This window comes from Hippocampus guttulatus, chromosome 15 (genome assembly GCF_054856545.1).
Source record: "Hippocampus guttulatus isolate MCC_2025c chromosome 15, RoL_Hgut_1.0, whole genome shotgun sequence".
NCBI lineage: Eukaryota > Metazoa > Chordata > Actinopteri > Syngnathiformes > Syngnathidae > Hippocampus > Hippocampus guttulatus.
In genome coordinates, this window is record NC_141275.1 from 9,265,585 (window position 1) to 9,291,540 (window position 25,956).

Consider the following 25,956-nt stretch of genomic DNA (forward strand, 5'->3'; position numbering starts at 1 on the left):
TGTGGGCTGTGCCTCCTCCATGTCTGTGCGGCGGCGTTAGCGAGGATGCTCGCCCGAGGCTTCCTTCGCTCTCAAGAGTCCGACGCAAAGTAGCCACTGGCTTCTTCTCCTCCTTCCTCGTCCCCCCCGATGCTGCTGCTGCTGCTGCTGGAAGAAGCGAGGTCGTGCAGCAAACCCCACACCGTCCGAGGAGCCTGACGCGCATGACAAGCGAACGAGCTCTTTGACGGCAAGCCAGCAAGCAGAGGAATGTGCCCAAGTGTGGTTTTTAAACCTCACCGAGGAGCTACCTCTTGTTTTGTTTTTCTCTTAACAATTACTTACATGCCGCAGAGCAAAGCACAGCTCACGTGACTGATAGCGCGTTACATTTTGTGCCTCTTTTATTTTTAAAAATTTTTTGGATTTCATTGCTAGCGGCGTTGGTGGTTTGCAGCTTGGCGGAGGTTGTTTTTCTTTGCTTTGGTCACGCGTGGACAAGACAAACTTGTGCATGGCTTTGGTCATGGAGCCCGTCAGCAAGTGGAGCTCCAGTCAAGTGGTGGACTGGATGAAAGGTAAGATTCGATCACACACCTAAAGCATGGACCGAGATTGAGAAAACGTGCAGTGCGTGCCTCGTGCACAAAAGACACTAAACAACCTGATGAGCCTCAGCTTTAAATTACAGCATTTAATCATCGGATCGATTTTTTTTCCTTCTCCCCCCACACAGTGGAAAGCAATCGCCCTTTTAACCAGCTTGTTCTTTCTCAGCCGAACAAATCCCATTCAAGTGTCTCTTAACGATGTCAACAAACCTCTATTGTGCTCTTTTGTTACCGGCGCTTCACAGGAGGAGACCCGGAGGGGGAAATCGATTCAGTTTTGCCCATAGAGAATTAACCTTTTAATTGAATTCGGTCGAAAAAAAAATCCGAGCGCAGTCAACACATTGACGAAATCCCCCATTAAGGCTTTTTTTTTATATTCAATGTTGCGCGGCACACTCGTCCAGATGCCCAGTAAGAAGTCATCCTGCCAACAGGCCACTTGATTAGGTACACCTGCACAGTCTGATGATTGGTTTTATAGAGACGATCATTCCATTCGTGTGTTCCTGATTATAGTAGAGCTCGTGTAGCGGTTAATAAAAGTGCATCAAAACACAAAAGTGTCCCTAATATTTTGACCAGGGAGCTGACAGTATATTCTGGTGCGCTTGTGCACCACGACAGTACCATGAAGCCAAAACATTAAATATCTGACGTTGTTGGAGGCTTTTAAAACAGTCGTAAAGCCTCAAATTGCATTCCAATACTCATCTCTCTGGCTGTTTTTTTTAGAAATACTATTTTAAAGCTTCACAGCATGGTGGGGTTGAGTGGTTCCCGGAGATCTGGGTTCGAATCTCTGTTTGGAATTTCCATGTTCTCCCTGTGTTTGATTTCTAGCTATGAAATCACAAATGGTTGGATGGACCTCTTGGGATTTCTCTGTGACCACAGATTGAGAAAGAAACGTAGCACTAAAAGTTGATGAAGCTTTCGGGTGCTTGTTTTGCAAATCACTACGAATGTTAAATACAGTTTCTTGCAGGGAATGGAATACGCATGAATGGTTGATGGCTAGAAGGGTCCTTTCCTCCTCTTTATATGTCAGCAGACGTTACCAGGAATGCTAAATGTGTTCGCTATGTGAGCTGTGTTGTTTTGCTGTGCCACACGCTCACGTGTTTGATCACACAGCCTCGGGGGATGCTTCAAATGATCTATACCTTTTTTAGCACAAACACACACACACCCTCATAACTATAAAGATGATGGCTTTTTTTTTTTTTTTTACAGACTCAGATGTATTTCAGGTAAAAGGGTCACATAATAATAATGGTACAAACAGATGTTTTTGCTTGTCTTGTGGCTCGGTTTAAAAAAATCTCACACTTGTCGTCGGATGATGTGATACATGAGATGATGCAGAGACTGGAGCAGTTTAAACCGAGATGATGTGTAAAGAAATGAAAGGACGAAGAGAATGTTTAGTTTCCCACATGTGACAAGTGGAGCAGTGACGGTTCCAGTGCCCGGGGCCCAGTAATGGTGATGTAAAGTGAGGGGGAGAGATGGGGGGGGGGGGGGGTGTTGGTGGTGGTAAGGGGCCTTCAGTCTTGTCCCAGCTTCTGAGGCCTGGCTACATTTTGCAGTTACTATTCAGCAGCTTCATTATTAGCATAAGGGTCCGTGATGTCACAGGAGGCCAAACAAGGGCGCCCTGTGACCTTCCCACAATCCTGCTCTCCACCCCCCCTTCCAACCATCGTGCTTTGTGTGCGCAAGACGCTTTATTCCCAGCTGTGACAAAGCCGCTTTAAAGGAGAGATTCTCATTAGGGGAAGAGAAAAGAATACCAGTTTTGACTCCTTCTTGGAATAAGATGCACCATAAAAGTGCAAATACATTTGATGAAAGTGTCATGATACATTTTTCAACGTGTGTGTGTGTGTGTGTGTGTGTGTGTGTGTGTGTGTGTGTGTGTGTGTGTGTTTCCGTTTGTTTGTGAGGCACATGATTTATGACATTTATATATGTCCACATTTCTTGGCTACTCCCTCTGTTCCTCACACAATATACCACTGATCAATGACGGTCCAAATCCATAATTTAACATGTTATTTTCCCGTTCCAGTGGTTTCGACATCACAAGGCGCCTTTAATTTCTTCTACTCGTAATTGATAATCTGGCTCGCTCATGAAATGGTCAAGAAAAATCATGGCAGAGATTATTTAGTGGCATCAGCACGCTATCCTGAGAGTGATACTGTCAAGCGTCAAACAAGATGGTTTTGCCTCACCGGAGAGTAGTTTCAAACATTCACCTGATTTGTTTCATAAGATGCAATACAGAATAAATTAAACTCGTATATAATAAATTGTCCGTGGGTGTGAATGTGATAGCGAATTGTTTGTTTGTATGGGATCTGCAAATGACTGGCAACCAGGCCAGGGTGTCTCCCGCCTCTTGTCAAACGTTGGCTGGGGTAGTTTCTGCTTTTGACCCTTTTGAGGACGGCTTACAGAAATTATGGGTGAATATACAGTACAGTGTTATATCCACATTAGATGGAATAAAAATGTTAACTTCCGCCTGAATCGGGTCGTGTACAGTTCTAAGATTGCGCATGTGTATTGTGTACTGCTAAAAACATTTGAAGCATTTCCCGGCACAGCTTCTCTATTTCTTTTTGTATAAGTGTAACGTACATATACTGTATACTGTACCGTATATTTTTTAACATTTATTTTGAACATGAAAAACAATAATAATAATAACAACTGAATCCACAATAGAAAATGAAAAACACACATTTTCCATGTTCAAAAAAGTGAGCTTAGCACATTACCGTTGGCCGCTACAGTACAGTAGAACGGATAATGTTGAACACAATCTGTTGTGGAAGCCTTGTCAATGTCCACTTTATTGGAAAACTATTTTTCCCATAGATTGCGATTTAAATGGGTCCTCTGTTTTGTAGCATATTTCTTTTATTATGTCCTACTATTTTGGAAATCCTTGCCCACACCCCACTGCATAGTTTCTATGACAACATAGGGAATACTTCATTGACATAATGAGTCTGAATTCATTTGCTTAAATGGCTGATTAGTTCGGCCTTTACGTTTTGTGCAAACCATGAAACTTCTTTATGTTTCCTCGCTAGTGTTGAGCTGCCAGTTGTACTTGGTCTGAATGCTTGATCGGCCCCACACGGAATTGCATGTATCGGTATTTAATTGAACCAACGCGATGCGGAATTTCTCTTTGTGTGAGATGCTAATAGACTGTGTGTCCACAAAAACAAATCCCTTAAAGTAATTTGGTTCTCTTATTAGCATGCTGGGCACCATCCAGTGACATTTTACTGTGAGTTTTATTCACATTTTACTCGGGTATAAATTTTTATTTTTTTTCTAAACACACACACTTTCCTGGGTCAATGCGAGATACTCTTCTGCTTGAGCAGAGTTTAATATGAAAGCCAAAATCACAGTAATCGCTCCAGGAAAATTACATTCAAGTCAATCTGATAGCTATGACACACGATCGCTAAAATTAAAAAAATAAATAAAATGGATGAACATTTTGAGCATTAGTTGAATTTGAATTTATTGAACTGGTTTCGTATATTCCATGTCATGTAAAAATAAATAGCGCTTCCTTGAATCAATAATATAATTACTTCTTCAGAGTCTTTGGGAGTTTAAAATAATCAAGATCAGGTCTAAAAATCAGGATTATTTAATTCTACAAAAGCATTTCATGCACAACACACTTCCAAGGATGGAGGCAGACAGACGACACATTTTAACAACAGCCGCACCAAAGGATTGAACACCTGCTGCCTCACTGAACGATGTAAAAACAAAACAGCCCCCCCCCCACCCCTACCAAAAAAAACCCCAACAAGCTGAGCTTTGGTCGGTGCGTTTTTATTTATTTTTCTCCTTTTCAAAGTCATGCTGAAAAATGATCCTCAGGTCTGTTGACTCCAGCTATCTGTTGCTTTCCCCAAAAGAACCAAAGACATGAGAGAATCTATGCATAAAAAACAACAAACAAAAAAAATCACTCGGAATCGGTTTGCCTGACTTATAGATGCAAAAAAGTAAAAATAATGTGCCATTGCCAGGCAACAAACAGCAAGTGTGTGAGTTGGCCTTGTTTCCTTCCCTCAGGACTGGACGACTGCCTGCAGCAGTATATCAAGACGTTCGAGAGGGAGAAAGTCGGGGGGGACCAGCTGCTCCGTATCACCCACCAGGAACTGGAGGACTTGGGAGTGTCCAGGATCGGACATCAGGAGCTCATACTGGAGGCGGTGGACTTGCTATGCGCGCTGGTGAGTCCAAACTTCCCACAGGGCCTCTCCCACACTTGTTTTTGCTTCAGTTTGGAAGAAGCAGTTCCACATTTCATGGACAAACCCCGACATGTCATCGGGCACATGAAAAGCGATGGTTGTCAACAGACTCATGAGAAGGTTAGACGGCGCGGAAAAGTGGAAGAAAGATGAAGATGACGGAGACACATGGAGAGACAGAATGGCGATTTAGTGAACCGGGGTCGCAGATGCAATCTGAATGTAAAAATCCCCTCATCCTACATCCCCGCACAGGGGCCTTGCTTCAGCCGCAAAGCTTCTTACATAACTCAGATTTACTTTTAAGTCTCTCAGGCACTGCCGTATTCGATATGATTAGTGTCCCTCCTGCCGCGCTCTCCTCGCCCAGGAGGACGCAATAGACTCTCCCGAGGCCCGCGGGCCCGCTTTGGCGTACGGCCTAGCGAGGGATTGCGCCTCACGTGCCGTGCCGCCTCTTCAGCCGTGCCACATGTTGACCTCACGCCGCACAAACACTTCATCCGACTTCATGTGATCAAAGTGCTCGACGGTCTGACAAAGTGAATTCTTCTCTAGAATTACGGACTGGAGACAGAGAATCTCAAGACCCTCTCTCATAAGCTCAACGCTTCAGCCAAGAACCTGCAGAACTTTATCGCCGGGAGACGGCGCAGCGGCCACTATGACGGCCGAGCCACTCGTAAGCTACCCAATGACTTCCTCACCTCCGTGGTGGACCTCATCGCCGCTGCCAAAAGCCTTCTGGCGTGGCTCGACAGGTGAGATCGTGATTGATTCCACGTTTGACATGCATTCAAAACGGAATTGTTGATCTCAGAGGAGAAATCATCTCACGGTTAATTCCAGGTGCTCCTTCTTCTCCAGGTCGCCATTCGCCTCGGTGGCTGATTACGGCGTCACCAGGAACAACGTGATCCAGCTCTGTCTGGAGCTCACCACAATTGTACAGCAGGTACAGATTCGTTGCAAAGTGCCCCCAACCTTTTTTGCCTCACAGACAGATTGTCAGACAATATTTTCAGGGACCGGCCTTTAAAGGCCGGATAAATACAACAAAATAATATAATATGACCGGCATGAAAACTGTGGTATTTTCGAACATAATAATAATAAACACGAATCACGACACGGTGAACGTCCTATCTGGCCGCAATACTCTCTGGTCGCTATGGTACACGTGCCTTCAAAATAAGATAGACCGTAAATACAAAGTGCATGAAAAATACGACTCACTATCGCCGCATATTATGCAGAGTGGGCTTGGTGCGTGGGATTCTCCCGTTGTGATCAATCCGTATTTTAAGTAGGACTCCTGACATTGTCGATTAAATGTAGCCTTCTTTTTCTTGAAAGTCGTAGGCTCCTCCTCTGTCTCCTGGCTGGGCCTTTCCCCCTTCCCAAAGACCTTTGTTATTTTGTCATTTTGCTAGCTCCTGGGTTTCATTATAGCGGTAACCTATCACGGGACTGAGAAACGCGTCAAGAGTGACATATTGTAGACAGATGTAACAGAGCATCCGGTAATTTTCCAAAATAAAACCTCTTTCAGATTCCGAAATGAATAAAATGGAAGTAATGTAAGTTATGTATTCTTTCTGTGTGGCCCAAATGTGGTCATTTGGTGCCGGTCATTTGGGGTTGCGGACCTCTGCCGTACGGGATAAACTCGAGTTACCTCTCGACTCCGTTGTAATGAAGGACAAGCATCACAGAAAATTGGCGGACGACAAAGCCATTAACTTTGTGCTGCGCCGAGAGATCATTAGCGAGCGACTCGCATTCTCCATAATTTTGCCGATGAACTGCAGTTAGAGAACCTGTATCCAAATAAGTGAGGGACCGCTTTTGAGAAATGCCTCCGCGCTGCCGGTGAATCATTTGTTTTGTGTTGGTACGTGTCTGTGTGGGCGTGTTGGAGGTTAGAGGTGCCAAGCTGCTTGATTTTCTGCTTATATCCTCCTACAGCCAAAATGCCAATAATAACCCATTTGGACACATTCTCTTGTGGTAACACCACCGCTCTCTTAATGTTCCCCCAGGATTCCTCTGTTTATGAAACGGAGAACAAAATCCTTCATGTGGTGAGTTCATTTCGCATATTGCCAGCATCCCCTCCCCCCCAAACACTCCACAATCGCTTCTTAACCTCACTTTGTCCTCCACAGTGTAAAACTCTCTCTGACGTGTGCGACCACATTATCTCTCTGTCCTCGGATCCCATGGTGTCGCAGGCTGCGCATCTGGAGGTGGTGCAGCTGGCCAACATCAAATCCACCGAGGGATTGGTAAATCCTCACGATTTATTTGGAGGTTGTCTTTGGTGCCATCGTAGAAAATGTGTTGTTTTATTTGCAGGCAAATGACTGTGGTTGAGTTTTCTTACAACATTAAGATACAATACATCCTGATTTATATAGCGCTTTCATGTCCAACTCTTTCCTCCACTCCCAGGCGCGCGATGAAAAAAAAAAATACAAGTTTGATGAAAATAAGCAACTAAAAAAGTAAAGTAAACGTCTATTCATAATTCTGGGTGATGGCAAGGCATACTAATTACACTCAAGGCCACAGCATGACACTTGGTTCAAATGCCGCATGTTTAAAATGAGCTTGCAAGCTTGTGATTCACTCACTGCCCCAACAACCTTCGCTTGCCTTTCTTTTCTTGCAGCTTTACACTGTCAGAAAAAAACGGCGCAAAATTTCTACCTTGAAGGGCCCAATGGCTTGCCACAATAACCTCAAGGGGAGACGTATTGTACCCCTTGAACAGTGTCCATATCGAGAGCCTCAACATTTGTACCCTTTGTGAGTAAATGTGTACGTCACATCGTACGCAAACATTGTTTTTTTTTTTTTCCTTCGCAAGAACCGTCGACAGTTCGTTGGAAGATGAATTCATTTTCCCATCCCTTGTCTAGATTACCACCGCTACTGTTTATTTTCTTCAAACTGCAAACCTCACAGCCTTGGGCTCCTTTGAAAGGCATTCACAAAAGCTTAGCGATTGTTTGTACCCTTACATGTCAACAAAAAAGGTCCCTAGGATAGTCTGGACCGTTTCTGTCCCTTTTCTGACCATAAACAGAACTTATTTGTACCTCGAGGTTCCATTGTGAATTCTGGAGGGTACATCACAATAAGTTGGACCTTGGACAAAAAAAAAAAAACAAAAAAAAATAGACCCCTAGAGTACCTTTTTTTTTCCTGACAGTGTACATACACTCTGTTCTGGTGCTTCGGTGCTTTTATTTTCCCCTGCATAAGTCATTTTGCTTTTGACATGGAATCAAATTGAGCTGAGAAATGTCATTGTGCATCCCTGCACGCAAATCAAATGAGCGGTGTAGGAATTTCAACAGCGCATATATGCACTTTCTCTATTTAAAGGACCAAATTCACAATCTTGAATCAAACGTTGACTTTTTAAATACCTGCTTGCAAATCATTTGCTGTCAATGATAGCCGGACGTCTGGAAAGCATAGACATCACCAGACGCTGGATTTCATTTCTGGTGATGCTCTGCCAGGCCTTTGACTTTGAGTTCCTAATTGGTTGCTTTCACAATATGCTTTGGGTTATTGTTGATCTGCACCGTGAAGCGTCAGCCAATGAGTTTTGAAGCGTTTATTTCAATATAGGCAGATAATGTTGGCCATAACGCTTCAGAATTCATCCTGCGGTTTTTGTCAAAAGTCACATCGGTGAAGAAATACATGTCGATTAACATCGTTGTTGATGGAAATGAGTCGCTGCTCCATTTTCAAGACAATGCTTTCAATATCAGACATGGCACGACTTCACATTTTTACCAGTGAGCCCCGTGAACACTGCTGACCTCACAGTCATTAAAAAAAAAAAAAAACAACAACAACACAAAACTAGGTTTTGCTGAGCTCCTGGGCATATGAGTCAGCTAATGCGATTCAAAGAATGGCTCACTCATGTTAATATTGGGGGGAAATGTTACGCTCCAACACATATTTGTAAGTGGATCTCCTTTGAGACACAGAAATTGGGTTATGGAGCAAAGAAAACAGACTCGAACCATCAACGGTTAGTGGGACGGCATCATGGCGCTGACCCACACTGCAACGTGAGCGTCCCAGCTTGGGGCCATGACCGAAGCCTCCCCCACCGCCACACACAAATACGAGCAAAGGCCAAAGCAAGTTCTCTCATCCGTTCACAGAACACTGGGCCCAGTGGCCTCAAAATAAACCTTTTACAGCCTCCCAGTCCTCTCCAAGGCCAGCATGCCGCTACTGTTTACATGTGCGAGTGTTCACGTGCGGTCATGCACATTTGCGTGGATTTGTGAGCGGACGGAGAGAAAGCGTGTGTTTGGGTGTCGGTCGTGCACTTCTGACCCCTTTTAGTGAAAGCTTTCGATTTGATGTGTTTTCTATACCAAGATAAATAATCCGCTACATTCGAGTCAATCTGCCACGTGTCCCAAAAGAAGGCAGAATCGATTTGAGATCCGACCGATAAACATTTAAGATGATGATGTTTCCAAATGCTAACACTTCTACAAAACTATAACAATTTTTTTCCCCTTAATCTTTGACAAAAGTGAGCTGATGTAATGCACTTTGCATTATAGTTTGCTTTATCCCCCCCCCCCCCCCTTTTTTTACCACAGGGCATGTATATCAAGTCAACATATGACGGTTTGCATGTCATCACCGGGACGACGGAGGGAGTAAGTGCACTCCCTTTTGTGTTGCTTTTTGTGTAACATGTTGGGAGAAGTGCATCTGCATTGCCCTCCTAATTATCACTCTTCGTCTTTTAGTCTCCGGCTGACCGCTGTAAGAAAATTCACGCCGGAGATGAAGTCATTCAGGTCAATCACCAGACAGTGGTAAGGCTCAGGTTTGAATGCGCATTTTCACTCCAACAACAATACAATATTTTTTGTACACAAAGAAGACCGTGCACTGTTCCTGACCTCTAATCCAAACCGGGCAATTGGCCAGTGCACTTTCGTCTTTCCTTTTTTTTTTTTTTCCCCCCCGAGTGGTTCTGAATGCACCATGAGTGTGCAGGACAGATGTATGAGCACCATTTTTCCTTACTAGAAACCCAAAAAGAAGTCTTTATTTTGACACGCAAGAGTCGCATAATCAGTCCGATGCAGTGTAAATTGACTGCTTTCCAATCACAATGATAAACATATTGAGTAGCTCTGATGGTTTCGGTCCAAATTACATTGTGATTAGTTCCAATTGCTGCTGGTGCAAAGGCATTCCGTCTTGCATCTCGCGAGATTGTGAAATGCATTACTTCGCAGCCAGTCGACATTCACGACGCAAGCGCACAATATGAAAACAGAATATGAAGTCATTTGTCGTTGATCACGGAGGTGGTTTGGAACACATGCAAATGAGCTGCAATTTTGGATCACCATGCTCCCCTTCCACACTGTAGTATCTGTGATGGTAAATGTGTGTGTGTGTGCCTTTAAAAGGAGGGCGTGGCCCATTGAGTGACATGGAAGTCAAGTAATTAGAATGTACAGTTGGCTGGCTGTTAACTAGCTAAACTGTTAGCCACTCTGCGGGTTGAGTGAAGTTGTGAGTTGAGGCCATTTTAGGAAGACACGCAAAACGTATCGTACTAGTATCAGCAACTTCTTTCCCCGACGGATCCTTTCAGCTTCTGAAGGCCGTGCAAATTAGTTTAATCTCATCCAATAAATTTTTATTATTTTCGGTAATGAAATTTTGTGGGTTTTATGGTCCCCCCCATAGCAGATTCTCGGAGGTTTTATTTGGTTTTAAAATATCATGGCGGGCAGTTCAAATGTGGCTCACGTGCTGTCGGTAGCCCCCCTGTGTTCCAATCAGCCATTTAAACCCCTTGCGGTCTGCTTGTTATAGGTTACAATACACAATAGCTCAAACTGCAAGTGTGCGGCGAACACAGCAACCCCAAAATCGTGCGGTGCACTCTTTACATACTAATTTCAAAATCATTTCTACTTGTGAGTATGCATGCAAGAAAATGTTGAGTAATTATGCGCCGGAGGCAAGTCACCTCACCCACTCAATGCAGCATGGTTATTTTATTTATTCGTTTTTTTCTTCCCGCCCCGAAATCCAGATCCTTTGTTGTCAAGACTCTTTTCATGTGGTAGAAAAGAATGAGAAGCTCCTCTCAGAAAATGCGCCCTCCCAAAATAAAAAAAATAAAAAAACAACCCCGTAGCAACCAGCCTATTCATGACGGTAAAATTGGAAGGAAAGTGGAGGTGTAATTAGTAAATGCCGTGGTTTCTTCAGCCACCGAGCCTGAATCTGAGCCATGGCTTTTGTTTGTCATTTGCTTTGCCAAAGTCTGTTTGTTTGTATTTGCGTGTCTGTTTGGGAGGTTCTCAAAAAGCGTTCCTCGGCAAAAAAAAAAAAAAAAAAAAAGAGTTGTGATGAAGGTGAAGCATTGTGCTCCACATTTTTAAAGGCTCTTAAATAGCGATTGTGTGTCTCCTCCGTCACTCGCTCGGTGACTATACCTACAGTAGAGTCGGCGCCGTTTCAGGCATTTCACTGTCTGTGAAGTGTCACAAAAGTGGAAAGGATTTGAGCGTTGTGTTATACACAAGACTGGCACACTTCTTATCCACATTTTTAAAAAGTGTGCTGTGTGTGAGATGGCCTTTGTGTTGTCAAATATTCATTTAATGAAATTCAAGGAGCCCGAGTTTTAAAACATTGCCCTCTTCAATGCATTTTTATCACACGGACGCGGTCAGTTTTCACCAATACTGCACAGGAACAAAAATAATCCAAAGAAGTGTTCTATGGTACTGTAATGAGACACAACAATATTTAAATGTGTATTTTTGTGTAAACCAGATATTGGCTAAAAACCTGGGCGTCAAACTCCTTTTTGTCGCGGGCCACTTTCGAGTTGCGTCTTCCCTCGGAGGGGCGTTATGAAACCACAAAATGTTTAATCATCTCATCGCATTATTACTCATACATAACAAATGAACGGATTACTAGTTACGCAATCAGTCAAGTTAACGATAATAGTTTATCCAATTATTGTTCAAGTGAGTGTTAAAATGATTGCGAAACTTCAACGTTATTTATTCCACATGACAATTTGACATTTGCGTACAGATATTAGCAAGAATCATGCAAGTTGACGCACATGATTTGCTTTTGTGGGCCACATGAAATGATGTGGCGGGCCCAAGCTGGCCCCCGGCCTTGACTTTGCCACCTGTGGGCTGAAAAGGTTGAATAAATCCTCGTCCAGCCACCAGACCACCCAAAAAAGAAAAACGCTGCCGCGTGATAAACATTGAAAATTGTGATCGCCCAGTGTAAAACTGTCCAATATGTTTTTCTCTTTCGCAAAAAAATGAGGACAACGTGTCAGCGTGAAAGACCTCAAAGCATCAGCATTGATGGGCTTAGGCACATAAATGGCCTCCAACGTTTCTTATAAATTCTGTCACAATGGCAATTATGTGACATATTCTTTATGAAACTGGACAGGAAATCTGCAAAATTAGACGTTTTACTGCTTCCAAAAAAATGATATGTGCCACCCCTGCCAAATATTATGGCAAGCTTTGTGTTCTTTTCTGCACCCTTTCGGTGTGAGGACCTCTCTGCAGTGACTGTCAAGATGAAAAATAACTTGGGATGTGACAAAGTAATTGCTCGGTTAGTGCTTGAAAAGTGCACCGTTTCCCAGGCTGCTCAAAATACACAATCGGCCCAATGTACACATTGCGTCAAAACGTTCACCGTTTCTCACGCAGGCAAATATTTGCTAGCATATTTGGAAAGTGTATTTGACTGAGAAGGACTTTTTTTTGTACACTGAACATCACCAAACTGGGTTAAATTTTATTTACAAGGCGTGTAGCTGTTCGTAACCCGCAGGCTTAGCGCGACTTGACAGAACCTTCAGAATGATGACACGGGAGGCGTGTAAGCTGCTCCACGGCCTCCGGTCTTGGATTTAACGTGGAGAGCTTCAACAACAATAACCAATGAGGATGCCGCAACAAAAACACACCAAAAAAATTCAAATGTGGCCCAAGTAGAATTTTTTAACCTGACCTCGTGTGGTGATCGTCATAAAAAAGCCTGTTTCTGTTGGGCTCTTCTTGTCGACTCAGGTGGGCTGGCAACTGAAAAACCTGGTCAACCTTCTGCGTGGGGACCCAGCGGGTGTGACCCTGACGTTGAAGAAACGGCCGCAGAGCACGCTGACCTCCACTCCTGCGCTGCTCAAGAACATGCGGTGGAAACCTTTGGCTCTGCAAGTATGGCCCCTCGATTACTTTTTAATCCGCACAACTACTGGCTTGTGTCTCCGGGTATGAATATGAGCGTATCGGGTTATAGATAAGTCCGCAGAGCCTCCAAAAAAACGTGACGAATCAACCAAAATGAATGACGCCGAGGAAGTGAAAGAATTTCTCTCCCTGCGTGGAGCACAACTTGTTTTTGAATTAGTCGAAGGTTCGAACAAAATTGCTTTTCGCTCATACCGCAGCCTTAAACGGCATCTGTTGTCCTACTTTGTCCCAGCACGTTGCTTTATTCGGAATATGTGCCAGTGCCACAATGGGTACAAATGAGAGTGATGCGTGTTTGTGTAGTCCAGTCATTCTTTGAAGCACAGAGCAAAGAAAATGCTTGCACCCCCCCCCCCCCCCCCCCCTGAGGCCCTCAAGAGCTCCATTTCGTTTCGCAGCTTCCACCCCCTTCACTGCATCACGTGCCCCCTTTTCTTCCTATTCCGGCTGACATGTCAAAAAGGAGAAAAAAAGAAAAAAAACAGGAACACAGCAATGACAGTCACGTTTGATTCCTGATTCCTTCCCAATAAGATACAGTGAAACTCCTCTACAACGAAATCATGTTTGCAACAAGAAATTTTTCACAACAGGCGGTTTTTCACTGTAGCAAATTTGATCTCAGATGTAAACACACACACACACAAACGTATGTGTACAGGCACACACAAACGTATGTGTACTCTTTATTTTTATTCCAATAGTGCATAAGTATGGGGATACACTTATTTGACACTTCATATAGTCAGTGTAGAAAGAAAAAAAGGGAAAGAAATTGCGAAATTTACGATTAGCATTCACTTTTAACGCAATGGGGTTTTTTTCGTCTGGGGGGGCAGGAAAGTGGGAGTGGTGTTAATGCATGAATATTTTTTCACACTAAGGGGTATTTTCACCCATGTAGGTGTCATTGTAGAGGAGTTTCACTGTATCTGTACATTTTTACGTTTTGCAGTTCTGCAAAGGCAATTTTGAGTTAGTTTGAGACGAAATCTTTGAACCGCCGCGATGAAAATTCTTGTTGTTTTGTGCTGATTTTTATTCACAAAGATGATAGAACCGATCAACTTGTTAGCGCCAGCTAGAACTGCGGTGTTTAAAATCTGGAGTGCTGTCCATTTGACTCATTCACTCATTCGAATGATGCTGCCGACTGCTCAGTCGCTCACTCCATGTAACTGTGACTTTCTCTTTTTTTTTTTTTTTTTTGTCCTCTTGCCTTACTTCCACACACGTGCGTGCATTCACTTCCACACACAACCACTCACACGCAGCCACTGTTCCCGCAGAGCCCCGGCAGCAGTGTTGCCACACCTAGCAGCACTTTAAGCACTCCATCAAGGAGGGGAAGCTGTGCCCTGCAGGACCTCTACATCCCGCCTCCTCCAGCGGAACCCTACACTCCCAGGTACATACACACACATATACATGCACAAAATCTCCCAAATATTTGCGGGAAAACGTTATGGTCTGACGAGACCAATGTTGAACTTTCTGGCCACAAATCTAAAAGGTTTGGTGCAAATGCATCACTGCTCATCATGAAAAGTTGCTGACAGTGACGCATGGTGGCGGCACAATGACTGTATCCGGTGGGGCTGTTGTTTTTCAGCTAAGTGCAGAGCCTCCGTCATGGCGGAGAGAATTTTGAGCAATTCTAAATAGCAGTCAGTCTAAGCACAAAGCCTTTGGAAAATAGAAAGAAAAGGAAAAAAAAGTCAGGAAAAGCCTACAAGAACATCAGAACTTTATCTTGAGGTGACATCATTGGCGGAAAACGTTTTGGAATGATTTATCTTGGTCTCATTTTTTTTCTATCACAAAAACCTGGCATTTGATTACGGGTGCGTAATTTGTATTTATTTTTTTAAATATTCATTGCGTATTCATAAATAAATTATTCTTCCGGTGTCTATCAAAAGAACATTATCATCTTTACAAAAACTGACTATCCAGATCGTGTTTGTGATGGCCAGTGAGTGCTAATGCAAGCAGATAAAATCAACAACACATCAGTGATTTTCACTGGGTGTTCTGTCATGACCATGAATATGAACACTGGCATCTAAGCGTGTGTGTGTGTGTGTCTTGGTGGGAGGATGGGGTGGTACATGTGTCCAGATGGTTGGGGGGTTGTGGGGGGGGTGTTTCAGTCACAAACAAAGCATGACGTATGCTGATGACATGTTGATGATCTGCGGTGAACGAGTTGCTCCTTTTTTTTTTCGGCATTGGGGAAACTTTTGATGAAGTGATTTCACTGAGTTGAAAAGGTCAAAGCAGTATTGAAGATTTTCAGAACCTCACAAACCTGCACTGAAAACTAATTTAAAAAAAGAGTTTCAAAATCAAAAGTCGAAATGAAATAAAAACTGTGAGAGTGTAAATTATAAAAATCAAAAATGAAAAAAAAAAACTTTATGACTTGAGCAATGAAATTTAGTTTTTTTTTTTCCATTTCCAAAGTCATGTCACCTTTCTCCCATAGAGATGACAAAAGCAGCCTTCAGCGCTCCGACACTCAGTCCGACCTCGTCCATCACGGCAAGCGCTCCGACTCCCCAAATTCCTACCTGGACCAGGAGTGTCGGCGTCAATTCCCTCTGGTGGAGGATGACTCCATACTGTACTGTTACGAGTACGACCAGAACCAAGAAGTGTCGTCTGTCCGCAGGGGGAGCACGCCCACCTACAGTAAAATTCGGCTGCGATGTGACGCGTGTTTTTCGGGATGTCTCCCCGCAATGGAATGACATCCCATGTGCCTCGTCGTCCCAGGCAGGCTCAGGCCCATCTCCATGCCACTGGAATACAACTGGGCGGGAGACGAGGACGAGAACCTGGCCAAGCTGAAGAGAGAGAGCAGGCGAGGTGGGTGGGAGAGTGAGAAAGAAAGGGGGGTGGGGTGTTGGGGGGGCTGACAGAGAGGAGCAGAGGGAGCTGATGTGAGTAGGAGGAGATCTCCTCATATCCTCACCTCTTTTTCACATCGCACAGCGGAAAGATGAGCTGGCCTGTCACAAGCGCAAACACTCCGGATATCATATCCTGCCTCCATCTTTTCCGTATGTTCATCAGCCATCGCTAACCCCCCGCCCCCTCACCCCCACCCCCAAACTTGCCTCGCTAGCTTCTTCACACTCAGCGTTGCTCGTCGGTGATTGGCTGGAAGAAGTCTGCGGTTGCTCCGGCAACTGTTAAAATATTCCTCGCAAGTTATTCACGTTTTATCGGAAACAACGTGACAAACAGAGCGGGACGAGATTGATGTGCTTTATTTTGGTCTCAAAGGCAAACTTTGTTCTCCTGGGGTTTTTTTTCCGTTTGCGTTTTTTTTTCTTTTTAAATCAAAAGTAATCATCTTATTGGCGCTATGGCTAGCTTTGGGGGGGTTTCTGCCTGACAACGGCTTTCATTCAAAACATGGTCATAATATTAGGTACAGTTGCATCATCTTGTATCGATGCAGGAGTTGTACCAAAATATATTATTTTATATCAAAGTTTCTGAAACGCTTCAATGAATAAATAGCAAAAGGCAAAGCATTGTACAGGATTTTATTAAAAGTATCTGTTTGGGCAAATCTGCTTTTAAAAAAATATATAAATATATACTTTTTTTTCTGGGCAAATGTTAGAGAGGGTGGCCCAGTGATCAAGTGGTTAGTCAGTGCGTCGAGCTCACAGTGCAGAAGTACCGGGTTCAATTCCGGCTGCGGCCTCCCTGTGTGGAGTTGGCATGTTCTCCCCCGGCCTGCGTGGGTTTTCTACACGTCGTCCAGGTTTTCTCCCACATTCCAAAAACATGCATGGCAGGCTGATTGAACACTCTAAATTGTCCTTCGGTGTGAGTGTGAGTGCGGATGACTGTCTCTGTGTGGCAACCGGTTCAGGGTGTCCCTCGGCTACTGCCCGAATACAGCTGGGACTGGCCCCTGCACAACCTGCGACCCTTGTGAGGATAAAGTGGATCAGAAAATGGATGGATGGATGTTAGAGAGAGGCTAATAAACAAGTCAAATATTAATATTGACCGTTGCAAGCCGTGTCTCCACCTCTAATATTTTGTTTTTCAAAACATTCCACTGAAAGCAGTAAGGCATCACACTATTAAAAAAACATTCTCAGAGGTTGTCAACAATTTCAAGACGAGAGTCGTCTGTCTTCACGCCCTGGTCCTTTGCTTGTTTCTGTTCATGAAAAACTCAATTTCCCATCGTTCACTCCTACTTTCGATATTAACTCGACCTCTAACCCGAACGCAACCCAAAGCCTTTCGGCGCGTAGCCTTAAGATTCAATTAGTAATCGACATGCATTTTTGTCTATGGAATGCAGCAGATGTTTACAGTGCATTTCTTTACGGCTGCAGAAAATTCCCTCCTGCGTTTCGCGAGTGAAGACAAAAGCCCCGGGGGAAACTTCCTGCTGGGCCGCAGCCTGAGTCACAGTCGACGAAAGATGGAGAGGGGAAGCAGCCCCACTCACTACACGCTCATCCCGGCCCTCCAGATGGAAGTTTCCCTGTCTACATCCAGCTCCGACTCTGCCTCCCTCTACCACGTTAGTGCCTCCCCGCCCTCACTTTAGCGCACCTGGGATCATCAAAGTGTAGCATCTGGGAGGAGGGTCACGTTTCTATTTCACCTCGCAGGTGTTTGAGCGATCGTCGCGCCTGCCGAGGTCAAAGAAGAAGAGTAAAGGTAAGAGATGAGAGGGCAAGCCCAAATGGAAGTGTTTTTCTCTGTTCGCTCTGATGTGTTTTCGTCTTGTGCAGCCGGAAGCCCCATGGCCTCCATCAGCAAACGACGGATCTCCTGCAGGGACTTGGGTCAGGGCGACTGTGAAGGCTGGTTGTGGAAGAAGAAAGATGCCAAAACGTATTTTTCTCAAAAGTGGAAGAAATACTGGTTCATTCTGAAAGACACGTGTCTGTATTGGTACATGAATGAGGAGGTGAACGGATCGATTTTCCTGAAAGTTCTAAAGATGTCAGTTCATGTGTGCGTTTGTTATAACGATACTTTTTTTTTTTTGGTTTTTTGTCTTCACCACAGGATGAGAAGGCAGAAGGCTTTGTCAATCTTCCAGAGTTTAAGATCGATCGTGCTACAGAATGCAGGAGAAAGTTGTGAGTCGTGTTTTTCTCCATTTGCATTTGCACTTAAAAAAACAAACAAACGAGAGTGCGCTCAACTCAAATTTGGGGACTTAATTTTACAAACCGAGAGATACAAAATATATGCGAGGCAGTTAAATCACCACTGCAAGCTACAACTATAATATCAATTGGGCCCAAAGATATTGACTGACATTTCCCCCTTTTGCACCCACTTAATGTGACAAAAGGACTCCTGCTATTCTGGCCGTACTGTGTCTGAGATCCTGTGCCAGGTTTCTCATCTCATTCATATTCTAATGTCTCCTTTATGGCCCTGTTCTTTTGCGCTCACATTCTAAAATATACATTTTGGCTTCATTTCAGTGCTTTCAAAGCTTGTCATCCCAAGATAAAGACATTCTACTTTGCGGCAGAAAATGTAGACGACATGTCCCGGTGAGTTAAGGAGTCTGACGCAGATGTAGCATGAAACTGCTTGATCGGTTTACGTCATAAGTTGGTTGTCCGCCCACTCTTTCTCCATCCCCACAGGTGGCTGAGTCGTCTAAGCATGGCTGTGGCAGGCTACTGCGAGCAAGACAAGATTCAGGATCAAGGCGAGTCGCATACACACCACAGTGAAAATTAAACATTTGCCATTTCGCCCCTACAAGAATCCTTTGGGAATTCGACAAGATTTGCCTGTGCAAATTTGTGAGGTCAGAGGTCAAGCTGGGCATGACTCACACTCTTCATAATTCATTTTATTTACATGGCACATTACAAAATACTCCCCACAAAAAAATTTTGATAGGTTCATTTGCTCAGTCTTCCGGTACTAGTATAAGACGCCCCCCTAATATAATATTAAATAATAATGTGAAGCACATTGAGTTACCTTGTGTCTGTATACGTTCAAAGAAAAGTGTAATGCCACCATCTAGTGGCCGCAGAAAAATAACTTTAGAAAGCCGACATATACTTTACTGTAATTTGAACATAAATTCCACACCCTCCCACACTACTTTGCAAGAAGAAACAATCATTTCAATGTTAAATGACTCGATGTGCAAATAGCTAATAGCTGATGTATGCATAAGTGTCGCAAGCAACTGTTGCCAATGCTAGCGGGCTAATGTGGCTAATTGATCCACGACCAGACGGACTACAGTACTGTATTAAAACCGCAGGCTACGAGCAAGATCATTTATTTCCTTTTTCTCATGAGCTCAGTGCTGAGAAGAACGCAATTTCGCTTTTATTTTTGCTGGTCTGCTCTGACCGCACCGGAAACAGGAATGGTAACAATGCGAGACAACAACTTTTTATATTATCATAGAAATTTTATATTTCATATTTGTAAACATTAAATATCATGTTTGAATGAAAGTACCACGGCCTTCTTTTTTTTTTTTTTTTTAATAACCAGTTGGACTCTTGTACAAGGTTCCCCCTAGGATTTTCTGTTATTTATTCATTCATTCATTCACTCACTGGAAACGCTGGTATTTAAAAATAGAACGCTGAATATTGTGCTTATCCAAATCAATTGATTAATTCTTAAAAAGGAAGTGTGTCTCAAGACTTTTATTCATATAGTAACGTATAATTTGTACTGGGAGATTAGGTCAAAGGTCTTGGTTTGCTCTGATGGTCTCTTAAATGACATTTGTAGACAATGAAATGTGCTTTTTAAAATGTGTCAGCGAATCTTGGAAAACTTCATGCTTGACGAGCACCATCTTCCACTCACATCTCACCGTCGCAGTGGAAAGGATATGACTCACGCAGGATAGTTGAGAGGAAACACTTTTTTTTAACACCTTCTCAATTTTCACATCTAATTAGATGCAAAGTCTCTGCTTTATGTCGCACACAAATGCTCACTTTAGGGGCGCGGGACGTCATATTTTTGTGTAAATGGGTCGGAAATCCTGTACCTTATCATGGTTCTATTTCAAGGAACCTGTGTAGGAGCCAAGCGATGGTGGGTGTGTGGGTGAACTGGTCTACCATTTGATTTTTGAAGAGGGGCCTCTTACGTCATGTAAAATGAAGACTCATAACGCCTTCAGAGGACATTCTCACATCTTCAAATATATTCTTTGCACTCTAAGTAGACCTTGAAATCACACCTACAACACTGCGCATTTTGACAGCATTGATGACGCAAAACTGGTTCCTGTGCAAGTCGGTTGATTTTATTTATTTTTTTAAACTATACGGCTATTAGAATCTGGATCATCTCTAGGGTGTTAATACAGACCATGAACTTGTAGCCGGTAGTTGGTGTCACTCCCGTACTATCTAACTTCAAGGGTGTTCAGAAAGTCAGTTTGCAAACATAATTTTCTTGACAGTATGGAGTACTGTGCGTATGTACAAACCTGCAGTGCTGATACAACAGACGTGCACAATGCTGGGAAAGTGCCACTGTTGCAGGATCAAACTATAGAAGGCCAAAAAAAAAAAGTGCAGTAAAGAGTGTAGCTTCTTTTTTTTCCCTCCATATAAGGAGCCATACAATCTTGTGTAGCCTATTGATCATATTTTAGGTCTTATTCACTGGATAATTTTGACCTTACATTTAATTAGCCTGGTTTGGTTCTGTTGTATTTCTTCATAATTAGATTACTGGAGCGAAAGCGACCATGAGGACATGGACATGTCCTCCATGAACAAACAGGACAGTCCACCGCCACCTTATGACACATATCCAAGAGCATCATCAGTAAGTACCATCAGTGGTGGTTTTCAATAGAAATCATGGTATGGCACGGGTAACATAAAACTACAGTACAGTACAGGAGAGTGCTTTCAGTGCTTTCAATAATAATGGAGAAAAATGGCATTAGGATGAGTCAAATTTGTTGATTGGTTTATATTTTTGATGGAAATGCCATAAGGAGGTCTGAAACCATTGTGAAAATATTTGTGCATATAAATGTTTCAGATTAGATTTTTTTTTCACTTGTTGCTAGCCAGAATTCATGGAGCACAATTGTGTCATCGACGTGACTGTTTTTTTTCCCTTTACATTCGTTAATATTTAATAAATAAATAAAGACAAACGTTTTGCTAACAGATCCGTATTGTGTCGGACTACTTGACAATTGTGCCCCTCACTGATTTGCAGTGCACACAATCCCCCACTGTTTGAACAGGGGTGTGTAGACTTCTTTTATGCACTGGAGCTTCCCTCGAAATACATTGATTGGCTGTGTGGATTCGGCAAACAGAAATTAATACTCAAGTTGCAGTATATACATTTATTACTGTGTTATTCTTAATTGCATGAATTATTTTGGCAACGGGTGTCCTGTTTTTTAGACTTGAGCACATGCCCTCAAAACTTCTGTGCCAGTGCCTGAAATGTGATATAGCATAATACTCTGTAATCATTATCGGTGGATGCACTGCATATACTGTGAATATTTCACATCCGATTTTATTGTTTAAGACAGCTGTTTGAAATGTAGTTACTTAACATTTGATTCTATTTAGGTGAGCCCCTTCCTGGAACCCAAACGCGGTCATTTCTCCTCATCTGACACATTCCAGTCACGTTCCTCTCATGAGGATTACCACTCAGAGCCTCAGGAAGGCGGCAGCAGCAACAATGGTGGTATATCCCCTGGACAGAAGACAAGCAACCAGCGAAACTCCTGGCAGGACCAGATGGAGAGCAACGCCAGAATGCATTTCCTCCAGGCGTATCCCATCGAAGAGCCTCTGCTATCTGATGACAGGGAACAAATGGCGATGGAGTATCGCAGGCAGTCTACGCTGCCTGCGCAGCGCAGCCTGCTGCAGGAACAATACCGAGCCTTGCCCCTGCCCGTCAGGTCCAGTATCGATTCGGAGGTAGGAGGGAAACCTCGCAGCTTCACGCTACCCCGAGACAGTGGTCTCCACGCCATCCTGGCGGCCAACTCCGGCGCGTCAGATGAGAGAACACCTCGACACTACCAGCTGGAGCGGCCCAGAGAAATAGGTTAGATACCCTAAGACCATCTTTCCCAACATTTAGTGAGCCAAGGCACATATCTTACGTTGCAAAAATATGACAGAACACACCCAAACAAAGGTTTCACAAAAAATATATTAACTAAAATAATTATGACTTTTCCTCAGTTAACTCACAAATTTAATCACATCCAGTCCACGCTCCACATTTGGTCCTGTTGCGTTTTCCAAATAGGTCAGGTTTGAGAGGTACTGTATTGTATATATTCAACCATATTGTAGTGTGATTGTGATTAGCTGCACTGTATTATTTGGCATGTATTGCACGTACAATATATTGAGCCGCAAGCCAGGGGAAAATCAATAGAGCTACACAATTACCCCGAAGTATGCTACAGTGTAACAACACCACAGTTAAGTAAATTAACATCGGGAGAAAACATCGCCTTCTGGACTGTTGTATTAATTTTTTATTCGCATTTCATTTTGAGTGAACAAATGTTGGAGGCCTACCAGGGCAATTTTCCAAGTGTGCTGCAGTTTAGCGTTGTCTGTGATACACATTTATTCTGGCAGTCCACTCACTCGCAAACACGCTACTTTTTCTTTTGTTTTTGTTTGTTTGTTGGGTATCAAACCTCCTTTTGCTCTGCCTCAATCGACTTGTCACAACGCCTTCCGGCCATGTCTGGATGCTGCGGCCAGGATGAATCCTCTCTGCCATGTTAATGTTGAACTGTGAACAGGGTAAAAAACCAAGCTTCGAGGCCCTTTCTCCCTTGTCCTCATTTTTCTTTTGCTCATGTTCACTCTTTTTTTTTTTTTTGGCGGGCATGCGAGGACAAAATAAAGCGACCTGTCATGCATTTATTACAAAGCTTCTCAGATAATTGTAGTAACAGCGTCATGCCATCAGAGGGCAGTGTGCGTGAAAGAGAAGTGTATGGTAGCAGTACAGCAAACATACAGCACCATTGAGCAGGTTATAAAGATAATGTAGATACAGTATTGTAATACAGTGGTACCTCTACTTACGAACGTCTCTTCATACGAAATTTTCAAGTTACGAAACGTCTCAACAGGAAAATGTTGCCTCTTGTTACGAAAGAAATTTCAACATACGAAAGGTAAAAAACAAAACAAAACAACAACAACAAAAACAGTATGGGCTGCTCCTCACAGCTCCGAGTTTCCTGAACGCAACATACGTATACCTGCTCTGCCATTGGCTATTACCGAGCATCATCCTGGAATCCCATTGGATAAGAGGGCATTACAGGAGAACATGCCTCTACTTAATTTGTGATGCTTAATTATTAGTGCCACAATCAAGATAATTTGTGATATAGAGTGATAGACTGATTATCACATTAATCCCCCCACCCCATTCCGACAGCCGAAAAGAGATCCATTTAAAACGGGATTATTTTTGGTCTGAAGCAGGCGGGCTCCTCTGTTTACAACTCTGTCTCCAGCATTGTCCCACCCACATGATCCGATTGGTGACACACTACCTGTATATTGATTTAAGTGTTCATTTCGCTTTATAAGACATGTTGCTGAGCCTGAGAAGTTCCTGCACTTTTTGTTAGGATTCAAAAAATATATACCGGTATACTGTATCTTTTCTCTAAACCTTAAAAAAAAAAACATGTACCTTGTCACAAATCTGAAAAACTGTTTGATAAACATGTGTTTAAAGACATTTAAACAAAGTGTTGGGTATCTCCTTGATGCCCCAAACTATTTTTGAAATAATAAAATGATGCATTCATCTTTTGAAGGTCGTGGACGAGACTTGAGGCTGCAGTCGGACTCGGTGGGGGATTTGTACCGAGCTCTGGAGCACACCAGTCTGGCCACCTCAGCTGACCACCGGTCAACCAGTCGCCTGGAGTACAAACGCTCCTTTGTACGCAGGGCGAATGACCCCGTGCTCAACGACAAGCTACACCGCCTCCGCATCCTCCACAGTTCTCTCAATGTACTGGCACATAGCTCAGGCATACCTTACAATTCGGCTCGATTATGCTTCAATAATGTCCGTTTTATTTTCTTGCAGAATGTCCCTCTTCAAGACACAAACCGCTCGTTGGGCTTTTTAGGCTGATACGTGGAACCACGCTGCCTCATTTGCAGGAGATGAAAAGGCAACAGAAAGCTTGATTTTTCTTCTTCCTTTTTCTTCTCCTCTCCCCTTTCAAGCACATCTACTGAACGGTGTTACTCGCTCACGTTCTTTCTGTAGTTTTAATGATGAGAACATTTGCGAAAGGTTGAGCACTGGTTTCAACTGGTTGGGGAAAAAAGCACTTTGTGTCCCTGTCATGGACTTGATGGAGAGCGCCTTCACTCACATGCATGGCTGTTTCCCATCACTTTTGTTGGCATTGTGTGCAGCTGAACAGATCAGATTGACTATTTTGGATGTACACTCCGTTTTGTTATTTGTCTAATTATTTATCTATATTAAGTATGGCGTTGCTACACAACCTCTTGAGGATATGTGCTGGAATACAAATAGTAAATCAAGTGCTGTGCCTCAGTGATTGTGAATGTACATTGTACTTTTCCAAGAATAATGAAAGAAGCAAGTTTCTCTTCAAATAGGGGTGAGAATATCACACTTGGCAATAAGGAAATTGTATTGTAAAATATAAAAGGGACGGTCACGATAGTTGTCTATTTTTGTATGCATGCAGTCTTTACAGTGGTGGCAAAACAAAAATATATATAAGTGTGTTAAATTCGGAGACGACTGCTCATCTCAACTGCCTCAACCTCAAGACTTATTTTAAAAATCTAATTTCATTACGAAAGAGATGGGAATTAACTGTATTTATTAAGTGTTTAATGTACAAGCATGTTTTGTAATACTGTACTAAAACACGTGACCATGCCATTTAACTGCACACGTGTGCCATATTGCCGTATTCTAGCTGCAATACTTTTATTTAATGATGGAAATAAAGTATGGCATGGGCACACTAAAAAATGTGGTTTTTCCTCATAATTACATTTGAAGTGACTATTTTTAGACAATAGCCACACACAGGGGGTCAGAATAGGATGGATCAGGAGACAACGGAGATTTAAATTAAGCATGATCTTTATTTAAAGATGTTATATTTTAAAATGTATGTACAGCCGTGCCCTGAAAATCTCAAATCATCTTGCCACATTGAAATGAATGGAAGTGCCATCAATTCGTTCCAGCCTCCCCCCTTTTTTGTGCGCGTTGTGTTTTTTTTAAACAAAAAATATGAAGGAAGGACGTACATTCAATCAATAAAAATTAAACTACAGCCAAAAGTTGAATGCACACAGACTGTAGCTGATCAGCACCAAATACGTCTGAATAGTCTACGTCTGAATCATTTACCGTAATTCTTTCTTTATAGCATAACACAAGTGTAAGCTCATTGATTAGTGCACAAAATATCCACTTTGAAAGACACAGAAGAAAAAGACAAAGTGCAATATTAATCACATCTATTTATTTATTCTCTTTCATAAACATTTAAGGTATATTAAACTGTGTGAGACATTTACTCACAAAGAAGTTTTCATGTTGTTAAATATGATATTCATACACTGTTTAATACAAGAAGTAAAAGTAAAATAAGAATGAGTTGTATCCCAAAGTCATTACTTCAGTTTTGATGGA

The 25,956-nt window shown here is 42.9% G+C and overlaps 1 protein-coding gene across 3 annotated transcripts; it reads left to right on the top strand.

Annotated features, from left to right (window-relative positions):
* Window positions 1–25,380, top strand: LOC147193728 (connector enhancer of kinase suppressor of ras 2-like). 3 transcript variants are annotated; one of them, XM_086131611.1, is made up of 22 exons: window positions 1–557; window positions 4,713–4,876; window positions 5,456–5,658; window positions 5,747–5,852; window positions 6,940–6,981; window positions 7,066–7,185; window positions 9,547–9,606; window positions 9,700–9,768; window positions 13,042–13,188; window positions 14,499–14,632; window positions 15,713–15,918; window positions 16,003–16,095; window positions 17,595–17,785; window positions 17,877–17,925; window positions 18,000–18,178; window positions 18,280–18,353; window positions 18,708–18,779; window positions 18,876–18,940; window positions 20,954–21,054; window positions 21,828–22,317; window positions 24,074–24,273; window positions 24,352–25,380. In XM_086131611.1, exons 1-22 carry the CDS (start codon window positions 494–496, stop codon window positions 24,397–24,399), a joined length of 2,877 nt encoding a protein of 958 aa, XP_085987737.1. In that variant the 5' UTR covers window positions 1–493; the 3' UTR covers window positions 24,400–25,380. The 3 variants fall into 3 exon arrangements, with proteins under 3 accessions (XP_085987737.1, XP_085987738.1, XP_085987739.1); XM_086131612.1 differs by having other exon boundaries at window positions 14,514–14,632; window positions 24,352–25,379; XM_086131613.1 differs by having other exon boundaries at window positions 5,765–5,852; window positions 24,352–25,379.
* The last annotated feature ends 576 nt before the right edge of the window (window positions 25,381–25,956 follow it).

Bases quoted from the DNA above. Each gene is read 5' to 3' on its own strand.
- LOC147193728 (XM_086131611.1), top strand. From the start codon at position 494: ATGGCTTTGGTCATGGAGCCCGTCAGCAAGTGGAGCTCCAGTCAAGTG. The intron at 5,853-6,939 runs GTACAGATTCGT...ATGTTCCCCCAG, and splicing joins TCACCACAATTGTACAGCAG to GATTCCTCTGTTTATGAAAC. The intron at 18,780-18,875 runs GTGAGTTAAGGA...CCATCCCCACAG, and splicing joins AATGTAGACGACATGTCCCG to GTGGCTGAGTCGTCTAAGCA.